Source organism: Prunus persica, chromosome G2 (genome assembly GCF_000346465.2).
Source record: "Prunus persica cultivar Lovell chromosome G2, Prunus_persica_NCBIv2, whole genome shotgun sequence".
NCBI classification, from domain to species: Eukaryota; Viridiplantae; Streptophyta; class Magnoliopsida; order Rosales; family Rosaceae; genus Prunus; species Prunus persica.
The window spans coordinates 17,633,862-17,646,778 of record NC_034010.1 but is presented as its reverse complement, the minus strand read 5'-3'; the positions used below and the strand labels follow the sequence as shown (position 1 = coordinate 17,646,778).

Sequence of the window (12,917 nt, the reverse complement as noted above, 5' to 3'; positions counted from 1 at the left end):
CGGCCACGATGAACGAGGTTGGAATCGACGGTGGAGACTGTCCCACGCTCCAAGGTATTCCAATTATTTGGTCGTTCCATTTTGCTTCCTCTCCACGAGGACCATGCCAAGTGGCTTATTGAATGAGTTGTCTAAACTAAATGATTTTCTGTTTTTTGTTTTTTTTGCTCTTTTTTAAATGAAAACAATAGTTTGTAAATTTGATTGTTTGGTACTGCTTTCAGAGGATATTCTCTAATAAGTATTTAAATTAAGGATTAGTTATATATTTTTAATTTCGAATGTTGAATTGTATTTATTAGATGTGTCGGTAGATTTAGTATGTAACATACATGCAATCCAACGGTTGAGATTAGAAATATGCAACTAATACTTAACATAAAATACTTATTAGAGAATTATCAACAAATTTTGTTTTTGATAATTTAAAAGCGTTTTATGATAATTAAAATTGCTTTGAAATTGTTTGGTGAAAACAAATAGGACTTAAAAATGTTAATGTAATGTAGATTATTCTTCTCTTTATTTGGTGTTATTGTGATTTATGATAATGTGATTTCATTGTTCATTATAGTTTGGGGTTATACAAATACAACATTGTTAATAATATAATATTCTCAGTCAGTTTCATCGCACACTTTTCCAGCTTGTGGGTCATCACATTGTAGAGAAGAATAATAAACTATCAAATTGTGGAATAGCTTTCAGTCCATTTCTGGTTTCGTTGTCTTCAATTGGTTGAAGCAAATGGTTGAAACTTGAAATCCAAGCGAATCAAATAAATACATAAGAAAAAGTACCAACTTGGAGATGTGATTATGAAACTCGTCCATCAACAAATTGAATATCAACCCACCACGCAATTCATTTCCAATTGAGATAATAAAGTCCCTTGTCGTGCTATGCCTGTGTGTTATTTTTCTTGCTTTTTAGTTTGTTTATTTCTCAGAAATAGATTTTTTTTTTTTAAAAAAAAACTGTTTAAACCCTTTACACATAATTGCCAACAAATCCATTGACAAATTTATTATTTTTACAACTTTTATATTCTAATTCTTTATAAGTTAGATGCCTGAAGAAGATATAAAAGGATTTAAAAAGTATAATGGATTCAATGTCATTTTCCATTCAAGGCCAGGATCTGATTCTATGCCAAATTGTAGAATACAAACCAGAAATTGCCTATTGGTTTCTTTTTGTTATTTGAAATGAAACAAGGATGGTAATCTCTCGTTTCTTTTAAGTATTTGACCAACTCTGTAAACCGGATGACATCAAATTCCAGTATTATTTTTTCATCAATTCCACATTCAACACAGAACTACAAGAAAAAAGTGTTGACACAAATATTGGCTCCACAAGACGGATCCAAGTGTCGAATTGCAGCACCTTAAAGATGTAACAGAGGGTACAAATGGACTAAATCAACAAGAGAGTAAAAAGACTAGTAAAACTAGCCTGTGAGGGCGGCATTGAGGGCACTATGCACATCAACTCCAATCTGAGCTTCAGCTTTCTCCAAGTCAGTTGAAGCTGAGCTGAGCTTCTGGGTGAACTCTGCAAGCCCCTTCTGGACAAGACTTGCATCGACACGATCAAGAGGGACAGCCTCTACAGCAATTATATCTGCATAAGAGTTCGCATGGATGAATGCAAAACCACTGCTGACGAAATACTTTGTCACATCAGTTCCTTCGTGTACTGATAGGACCCCAGGTTTCAACTCTGCAATTGTTGCTACATGTCCAGGAAGAACACCCATGTGCCCAGTGCTTGCTGGTATGATTACCATGTCAACCTGTTGAGACATGATTCATAAAAAGTAAGATACGGCAGTACAATATTCAGAAGTGGAAACATTGTATCGAACAAAATGCAGAAAATTCTAATTCTCTAAACAATTTCGTGTGTGTAGGCTGCATTTGTATATGTTTTTGTAATTTTGAATTCATGCATGCAAGTACTGTATCACTAAACCATGATACTGGGATAGAGGGGCTAGCATCCTTGACTCCTTACCAAGATTCTCAACTATTTAACGAACAGAATGAAAACATTGGTTGTTGCCCACAGGTTTTCATAATTTCAATGACAGCCTTTATCCCCTTCAGCTATCAGTGTGCGTCAGACAAGATATACATAATTTTCTTTTGGCATATTTCCTACATGAGCTTTTGAATAATTGGCATTTCAACAATCCCTTCACATACTACTATCTTAACTCCAAATGTCAGACATGCAGTGAAGAGGATTATAAAGAAGATATTCAGTGACTATCTTACACCAACACTAAATACGCAAAGTCTTCAATCCAACTGAGGATAACACCAATAGCAGAATAATAGAAATACCCTAAAAGGAAGAGCATTTGATCTAAAAATGCATCAGCAAATTTTTTCTTTAATTTGTGGAAAAGGGAAAGTGAATTCATTTGGTTTTATTGCTAGAAAATCTATCTTTTGCTTGAAGTGGAACAGATAAGACTACATTATTTGGCAGAAAAACTATGAAGTGCTGTATTTAGGTTTTCTTGAAAAGATTCACACAGCAATAAAAAATAAGGTATGACAAGATTCAAGGATAAAAAATGGACAAATATGGAATCTAATTTTCAGTTCTAGAAAATTGCCTTCACATAGCGTATGCCTAAGAGCACTGTATAACACAAATCATAAAGGTAAAAGTAAAAAAAAAAACAAAAAATCTCTCTTTGATTTGGAAAGAAAAATTAGCCCTACCATTCTTCTGTTTGATTTCTGTTTGTTTTGAAGGAGCATCAATCAAACAAAATGTAGAGAACATATCAACCTGATATATGAGACTAACTACAAAATAAGAACCAAGTTACAGTTGATTAGTTCCAGGGATCTGAGTACGGAAAATGTGCAGGCATCTAGATGCTTGTATGAAAACTAGGGTAGAAAAAACTAACAATTCAACTGCCAACTGGACCCTGACCAGTTTTTATGGGCATGCAACCATGCACCACCCTCCCATGTTACTCAAGTCTTAAGTTGAGAAAAATAAAATCTGCTCCAGGATCCAGCTATTGGACCCATTTTTAAAAAAATACTCAGAAATTCCCCAATCCGCTTCGGGAGACAGGAAACACTAGCAAATAGCTAGATAAGTACCTTTGCGGGTTTCAAAACTCTGACCACATGGGAGCAAACAGTGGGACTGACCAATTCCACTGATCCCCCGCAGGTAGCTATTGGACACGTTTACAGTTCAAAAGGGCTTGATGAAGGTAAAGGAAATGGAATTTAAGAATGCGCAGCAATTTTTACGGAAATTGTTGGATTCTTAGTTTAGATAATAAGCAGCATCTGTTTCTCATGTTCACCAGTCAACAAGTAATGGAATGAATACTGTGAACCAAGCAATTGATGCTCAGAACTGAATGAAAACCAACAAAGTTCCTAGTTTTTCCACAGATTGCGGGAAAGGAGAGGGGAAAACCCAAATCTTGTGTTTCCTGTTGTTAGCAGAATATGAAATGGTCAACTAAGACACAGTGGTGCTAAACCAGTTAAGGTACAATTACATCAAACACTACAGATCTGAAATTCCATTCATTTTCTGCCAACATCTCTCAATCACCAAGTAACCAAAAGGTATCAAAGGAAAAACATGGATAACCAAGACTGGAAAATGTAATAAAAGAAATACACAAGTGGTATGGAAAAAGCACTTAGACAGCAATTTCCCAGATATTTTCTATCCGAATTCAGAAACATAAAAATGCAGAAAATCAATCTACTAAAATTTCATATGCTAACGAACATAATCACAACATTCATGATGGAAGTTTGACATTGACTTGAAGTTAACAACCCTTGTTCTGAAAAATGGACCTTCACTAAGAAACACAAAACAGTCTCATACAAGAAAGTTACAAGGATATAAATGTGGCATCCTTAGTAAGTACAATTTCATCAATTTGAAGATATGAACACCTAATACAAGTTTGCAATTCGTTGATTAGTACATTTACTAAAATGACATCTACACAAAGGATCAAGTTGTAAACTATATCAGAATCCAATTTTCTACATTTATCAGTTAACCATCAAATTCACATTTAAATAAAACCAAAGCCATATAAGTTCACAACAAAATCAAAGTTTACAAATTGATATCGATCTCTAATTAGCACCAAACCCATCTAAACTTAGTCCGAACAACAAAATACCCAAATGAGATCACATCAAACTAAGGATAACCAATTCTACCTCAAAACCAAGATTAGCACCAAACCCAGATAAACCCACACAAAAACAAACAAAACCCATATCATAAAACTCTTAAATTCAACATCAGAACGAAAAAATTGCACCAAAACCACAACAAATCTTTCACAAACTGACCTCTTTGGCTGCAAGCTCCGAGTTATAAGGCAGCACAAAGTTGACAGTGAGCTTAGTAGGGATCGAAGATGGAGTTGGAGGCCGAGGCTTCATGAAGGTCAATGGGGTGTGGGGTGGCTCTAAGGTTGGGATCACTTTCTTCCAAGCATCATAAAACGACGTGTCGGCTACTGGAATTTCTGAGACATCCGTGGAGAAGGGTCGGGCCCGGAGGGAGATCACAGGTCGGGTCAAGAGGGCTGTGGCGCGGCGCAACATGGTCGCAGAGTGAGGGGTCGCTCGGGTCTCGCAGGGTCGGAGAGAGAGAGAGAGCGAGTGAGTTTAGAGAAGGGTTTGGCTGGTGTTTCGGAAATGGCTTCGCCGTTTTCGGATTGTGGAAATGGAGACTGGGTACGGGTTAATAGTCTAGTTTTGTTGAGGCCTTTGTGGGCCGAGTCACTGGGCTTTTGCATTTGCATGTAAATCTGGGGAAGGTACCCATATTGGGCCCATTGAGCTCATTTTGGTCAAAAGATGAAAGTAAATTTCTCTATAAATTTAGACATGATAGGTTGGCCAATCGGGTCTAACCCAGTGGCATATTTAGTAGTATATTTGTGAAAAATCGTAGTTTAGACTAACGTTTGTATTAAAAATATATATATGATAGACTGACAAGAGAATGATTGTGTTAGTATAAAAATAATTGAATTAGATGCAAAAACAGATGCAAACGACATATTTGTATGATTGTAAGATAATTCAAATGATGTATTTTAAAGCTCTGGGTTATCCCAAGTGGTGAGAATGGGTGGGGACATTAGTTAGTGTTAAGGTTAGGCTATGGTTCAATTCCTTCTATGGTAACCTAAAAAAATGTAGTTTTAGATTTAAGATGGAAGTACAAAGAGACTTTAAAGAAGACGATGTTTTTCCTTTTTTACTTGTAATGTATGTTTAATTTGTTTATTTGCCAAAGAAAAAAGAGATGATATTGTCATTATGATCATTCAGAAGGGTTACTTTCTTTTGATGAACAAGAAAGGGGAGATTTGAACTTCTCAATGGCGTGGGGTCCCTACAAATTATTCTCTAACGATCCAAACCGTCTATGTTTTAAAGTTTTCATTCAAAGATTATCCTTGCAAAAAAATTAGAAAATTTAAATCATGAAGACACTAATTTTTCTTTTTATTTATTTATTTATTTTATACAAAATAAAAGAGTCACTACAATGAAAAGCCTCAATTGTAAATAAAGTGTCTACAATAGACAGAGGAAGATCATGAAACCATCTAGTTGCGATTAACAAAATCGATAAGAATAACTCTTTTGTTCCCTCCTAAAGAACTCTATTTTTGGGAGTTTTACTAAAGCACTCAATTTTTGGGATCCCTACTGAATCACTCTTGCCGGAATTACTCTCACTGAGAAGAACTACGATATGTGGAGTCAACTCATGGAGATGCATATCGCAGCAAGAGAAAAATGGGGTATATTCATGGCAAAGAGAAGGCACCTGTCGAGATAGATCCAGTACAATAAGTGGTATATCAAATCAGAAAAGCAAGAGTTGGTTGTTGACCTCCATGACGCAAGAAATTATGAAGCGTTACATCCGCCTGAAGATGGTGAAGGAGATTTGGGATGCTCTTTCAACAACATTCTTTGATGGAACTGATGAAGTTCAAGTGTTCACTTTGAACCAAAAAGCGTTTGCTACCAAACAAAAATGGAAAATCCCTCACAAATTATTTTGGGGAACTGATTGCCATTTTTTAGGAATTGGATCACCGTGATACGGTAGTTCTGCCTTTTGATCGTGATATCAAGGTGCATGCTAAGTCGATTAAAAGACTAAGAGTTTATATCTTGCTAGTTGGATTGGATGTTGAGTTTGATCAAGTTAGAGGAGGAATTTTGCGGAAAGACCCTGTACTTGGGTTCCAAGAATCCTATGCTTATGTTCATTGTGAAGTTGACAGAAGGGAAGCCATGTAAACCGAGGTCACCCAGTTCGAAGTTGCAGCCATGGTAGGGCGTCGTCCCACTCAAACCCAGACAGACCACAACCACCGAACCTGCTAAGATCGGGTTCCTCAGGCCTATGGTGGAGGGGTTGATCGTTCTACCACAATGTTGACAGCTCCTCTCACCCACTGCTGATTGAAAATGCCCTCATTGTGGTCAACCGGGCATTCTAAGAATCGATGTTATGAAATTATTGGCTATCTGAATCGTGGGACAAGACTCGTGATCCTAGGTACAACAAGTCACATGCATCTGTTACTGAAACGAAAGATGATTCTAAATATGTAGCCGAACAAGCGTCTGTTTTGGTCACTGCTGCAGGTAACAATGGTAAAGCTTTAAAGGTTTCTGCATCTATTTCGAATAATACATGGATAATTGATTCTGGTGCTAAGAGAGCATATGCCTTTTAATTCTAGACATGTACAAACCATAAAGTCATCCCCACAACCCTTGGTATCTACTGCAGATGGTAATTGTACCCCTGTTATTAGGGAAGGCACCATATCCTTTATTAATAACCTTTCGTTAGACACCGTACTTATTGTTCCTTCATTGGACTATAACATTTTATCCTTCGCTGAACTTACTGTGGCCTTAAATTGTATTGTGTTATTCTGGCCTTTTTTCTATGTATTCAAGGACAAGCGGACTAGCAGGACGTGAATGACTTGGATTTAAGTGGTGGTAACTTGGAAATAAGTTGTGAAATGCATTTACACGAAAATGAAGACGAGATTAGCAGTCCTCCTATGTCATCGACTACCGTAGAGCCACCGTCATTCTTTTCGCCGCCTTTGTCTGCTTCTGATACCCATAACTATTCATCCTCAGTCACTGATGCCAACAACAACGAACCAACCAGAAGTTGCCTCCTGAACTGTATTAATAGAGGTATCCCGAAATCCACTTATGAGAGCGACCCAAGGTGCATCGTCAAATATCCTATGAATAATTATGTGTTTACCTATCGGTTATTTGAATCAAATAAGTCATTTGCATATCTACTGTATCTATTCCTAAAAGTGTGAAGGAAGCTTTAGTTGACTCTCATGGCAAACAACGATGAACGAAGAGATAAAGTCTTTGAAGAAGAATGCTACTTGGGAGATAGTTGATTTGCCAGCTGGCAAGAAACCTGTGGGGACCTGATAGTATTGTTGATCAATTCAAGGCAAGGTTGGTAGCAAAAGGGTACACTCATACATATGGAATTGATTTGATGAAGACTTTCGCTCTAGTAACTAAGATCAACACGGTTCAAGTATTGTTGTCCTTAACTGCAAATTTGGAATGACCCTTACAACAATTTGATGTGAAGAATGTGTTCTTGCATGGAGACCTGATAGAAAAAGTGTACATGGATCTTCCACCTGGGTGTGGCGTTCTACAAAAATACAGTCGAAAAGCGTGCAGATTGAAGAAGTCTCTATATGGTTTGAAATAGTCTCCACGAGCATGGTTTGGTAGGTTTGCGAAATTTACAAGGGAGTTTGGTTACAAGCAAAGTAATTTGGATCACATTTTGTTCCTGAAGTAGAACTAGGGTAAGCTTGTAGCTCCAATTGTGTATGTTGATGATATGGTGGTGACAAGAAATGATCCAAAAGAAAGAAAAACGTTATAGGATTATCTGCTTAGAGAATTTGAGATGAAAAACCTTGATTCTCTAAAATACTTTTTGGGAATCAAAGTATCAGATCTAAATCAGGAATTTTCCTGTTACAAAGAAAATACAGGATATATTTGTTGCATGAAATTGGCATGTCTACTTGTCAACCAATTGCTACACCAATGGAAGAAGAACTCAAACTTGAGATTAATCCAACCCAAATATCGGTTGATAAAGGTCGATATCAAAGACTTGTTGAGAGAATGATGTATTTGGCTCACACGAGGCCTGATCCTGCCTATGCCTTCAGTGTGGTTAGCCAGTACATATATGATTCTGGAGAATAATTTTGTTTACAAAGAATGGCCCATCTCAGAGTTAAAGGTTATGTTTACACCATAATGAACCGAGCAGACCCAGCACCAAAGTGACTAGCACCAAGGCAGCCACGCCTTCTCCTGTGCCGAAGGAAGACACACTTCCAAGGTGCCAGACACCTACCGAAGCTCCCAGCTGCCAAACCTAATCTCCAGGACACGTGTCGCCACCACAACGGCTTGCACAAAGTCCCACATTGAAACTTTGTGCAAACCTCCTACTCTCACCTCCCTATAAATAGGGAACAGTACCCAGGTACAAAGGAGAACTATTCTCCCACTTTTACTGTTACTCTGCCAGAATTACTACTTGTAACTGACTTAGGCATCGGAGAGCCTTCGGCCGGCACCACATCGGTGTCCGAAGCTTAACGATTGCTTCTCCCACTTTGTCTTCTGCAGGTTTTCCATCAACCTATATTTCACCAAGGGCCTCAGCTCTCTTCCCTGCTGAAGACCCCGCATACCTAATCACTAAGTTGGACTCAATATTGACCGGGCCATTTTGAGCATCAACAGGTTATATACAGATTCAAATTGGGCATGATCAGTTGATGATAGATGCTTGGCGTCAAATTACTTTACTATTGTGGAAGGTAATCTTGTTACATGGTGGAATATGAAGCATAATGTGGTTACTTGGTCAAGTGCAGAAGCTAAATATAAAGGTATGGCACTGGAAGTTTGTGAGATCCTATAGTTTATACTGCTATTACAAGATATGGGTTTTACACCTAGTCAACCAATGAAGTTGTTTTGTGATAAACAAGCTGCCCCGTGATATTGCTCATACTTCGGAGCAGCACGATAGGACGAAACATGTTGAGGTTGATAGGTTCTTTATTAAGGATAAGTTGGATGATAAAATTGTTGAAGTGACTGCAATTAGGATAGAAGACCATGTTTTTTCGAAGTTCTTAGACAAGTTGAGCATGAATGATATCTATACACCAACTTGAGGGGGAGTGTTGACTTTTGTATTTTATTTTAGGTAACTCCTTGTAATATTAGATTTTAGTCTAATTACTCCATGTGATAGTGGGCTTAGGATTGTAACTCCATATCCCTCTTTGTGAGATGAATAATACACAACAATATTAAACCAAATAGTATTCTTCTTCTTCCCGCACTTTCAATCGTCTTGCAGTGAGAAAGTCGCTTTTCGATAGTGTAGTATCGTGCATGATATGAGTGCCCTTGTGCTGTCGGAGCCACTAATATTTGGTAAACCCTAACCATAGCTCGCTAGACTTGTTGTATACGACACTCTCCTAACAAGAGACCTCGTTCATGAAAAAGAGTTTAGTAGTTGAGTTAGCCCCATTTTAATCTGCTACTGCTTTACAAACCAGCTTGCCAAAAAAATAAAAGAGAAAAAAAGGGGTTTTGACAACAGAAGAGACGAAAATATGCTACGTTCTGGCAATCAATTTTCTATATACTATATAGGTAAGGTTCTGCGAAAGATTGATTGCCAAAACCTTAATGGCACTTGAATTCAAATATATTAAAAAGGAAGGACAAATGTATTGCTTATCTGGTCACAGGCTGACTTGGTGGACTGCTATATATATTAAGAAGTCAAAATTGATCTCCTCCATCCATTACATCTTAATAAAATTGGACATATATAAAAGAAGCCCAAAGTCGATGAAAACAAGACAAGCAAAGGATACATATATGATATATCCACTAGCCAGACATTCGAGATGGGCTCATAATTATAAGAATTAAAACCCTATATTTGCCCTTCTTAGAAAGCATACAGAATACCAAAAAAAAAAAAAAAAAGAGTGTTGGTGTGCTTTTCAACTTGTTATGACGAACATGTGTAGAAACAGAAACAAGATGAGGGGCCAGTTACTTGCACACACATTCCATGGAGTGCAATGCAAGCTCCACGTCTTTGCAATAGGTGTCTAAATTATCGTGACATACAAGGGAGTTAGCAATGACAAAAAAAGGATTCCTCATATTCTTCCGTACAGTTTCCAGCGTAAGCTTGCGCAAGTGTAGCTTTGCAATATGCTACACACATTCGCTTTCGGCAATTAAGATCACCTGTCTTTGGGCACTCTTTCTTTGTGAATACCATTTGAGTACATGTTTGGCCCTCAAACATGTACTCAAATGAGTTAAATAGAGCAAGGGTTTTTGATTGAAATGGTCTCCCAACACAATTACGTAAAATGCATGCACAATGCATTTGCACAAATGTATGATAATTTATACAAACAACAAAGGAGTCTTAATTATAGTAATGCCTTTCCTTTTCTTTAAATTAAACAAGAGAACCTAATTAGGAGAACTTATAGCATAAACAAGTCTACACGTGACGTAACACCTTGGAAACAAATTAAAATTAGTAAATACACCATCCTCTCCTTAAATCATCAACGTAAGAAAAGAATTACCAAGGATGATGATGAAGAAGAAGATGGTAAGGAAGTAATAAACAGTTTTAGGAGCACTCTTAGTCATTTTGTTCTTTTCTCTTGGTAAAATAGGAAACCTAAAAAGAGCTACATATAGCACAAGCTGCTTCATACCGGCCGTCCACATATCTATTGATTGATTCGACATTATTTTGACATAAGTATTTTTTTTTTCCTCTTGGTAAAATAAGATACCTGAGTAAAGCCTTCAACTGTTGGCTGTTGAGTAGGTCATAAAGCCAAAATTAGCTAAAATAACATATGAATGACGTTGGAACTTCCCAAAAGATATCTCAAAACTAGCTAGTTTACTCATCTCTCATTGGTTGCCTGGGTTTTATATTTTGGGGCCAATCTTATATTTATGTTACAAATTCTACCAAAACTTTAGCAATAAAACAAATAAGGATACCCAAAAATAAATTACCCTTTTTTTTTTCTTTTTTATTTTTTCCTACTAAGCCACATCTATTAAGTAAAAAAAAAAAAAAAAAAAAAGATATGTGGAACTCTAGATAGGACTTAGTGTACCTATTGCAACCAACCCATTTTTCATTAGTGGTATTTCTTTTTACAATATTAGTATGGTTTAACTTCAAATTCTCCTTAGACCATCTCCACTCATGCATGGCTATATTTTAGGGCCCTCTATATTTTATTATTTTGAGAAAAACTATAGTACAACATTCATACAATCCACTACTATGTATTGTTTAATTTAATTAAACTACTATTTAAATATATTTATTATTGTATTGTTTATTATTTTGAGTGACATGAATTTAAATACATTTAAAAGGTTAAAAGTAAAAAAATGTAACGGCTAGCTGACATCAGTGCTGCTTTCATATCAGCCTTTGGATCTACAGTTGCATAAGATGTTCTATGCTCACGCCCACACATGATTCTCTCTCTTATTGAAAAACACATGCACTGAGCCCACACAAAAATTTGGCATGGGCTATAGCTGGGCCACAAGTGACCTAGTTGGAGGGCTAAGGCCATTTTCAATCATTTGACTAAATGTAGTCCAGGGCTAAATATTTAGCCCTCCAAAATATTAATTTTTTAAAGAATAGTGTAGGACTAAATTTTTCCATCTTCAGCCATGCATGGCTATATTTTAGGGTCCTTCATATTTTATTATTTTGAGAAAAAATATGGTACAATACTCATGCATTCCACAACTATGTATTGTTTAATTTAATTAAGCTACTATTTAGAGACAATATTTCATGACCAATAATTTTTTATAAACAACACTTGGAAACATTTAAAAAGGTGACCACATTTATTTATTTATTTTTTAAAAGGATGGGTTTCAATGGTCTGACCTCCAACGGTCATGACTAGTAATTTTTTATAATTTTTTTACAAATTAAAAATATTTAAAAAGTTGACCACATTTAAAAATAAAAAAAATGGTAGGGTTTCAATAGTCTGATCTCCAATGTTCATGACCCATAATTTTTTATAAATTTTTCTTAGACAACACGAATTAAAAACATTTAAAAAGGCTTTTAAAAATATATTGATGAGGTCAACGCTTTTGTTGTTGGTTGTTGGATATGCATTTGCACGAGATTTGTGCTCTTGCCCACACTTGATAATTTATCTTCTTCAAAAGTACATGCATGGGACCCACAAAAAATTTGGCCTACACCAAAACTGGGCTAAATGTGGCTCGGTTGGAGGGCTAAAGGGCTAAATGTGGCCCTCCAAATTTGGCCAAAATTTTGTTTGGCTCATGGCTGGAGATGGCCTAAAAAGCTAAATGTGGTCCTCCAAATTTGACCATTTTTTTTTTATTTTTTAGAGCTCATTGCTAGAGATGAGTTTTGCATTATTTTAGGGCTACATTTGACCTATGGCCCATGACTTGAGATGGCCTTATCAAGTGATTACAAAAAGTATCAATTCTAGGTGAAAGATCTATTGTTCATTAGACTCTTGACAATGAAACTTTCGGTTAAATAAAGGGTGCTAATTTTCCCACTCCCATTTTTTTTCTACTTACACTCCCTTTTATCTTTTAATACTTTTTACTATAATATACAAGGAAGTGTAAGTGGCCAAAAGATCAGTATACAATTCATGTTGCATTTTCTGGTCA

General features: G+C 36.4%; 1 protein-coding gene across 1 annotated transcript; it reads right to left on the bottom strand.

Annotated features, from left to right (window-relative positions):
- Positions 1,247–4,764, bottom strand: LOC18786219 (ATP synthase subunit delta', mitochondrial). The gene is made up of 2 exons (XM_007218380.2): positions 4,371–4,764; positions 1,247–1,798 (listed from the first exon to the last, which is right to left on the bottom strand). The coding sequence occupies exons 1-2, from the start codon at positions 4,626–4,628 to the stop codon at positions 1,454–1,456; spliced, it is 603 nt and encodes a 200-aa protein (XP_007218442.1). The 5' UTR covers positions 4,629–4,764; the 3' UTR covers positions 1,247–1,453.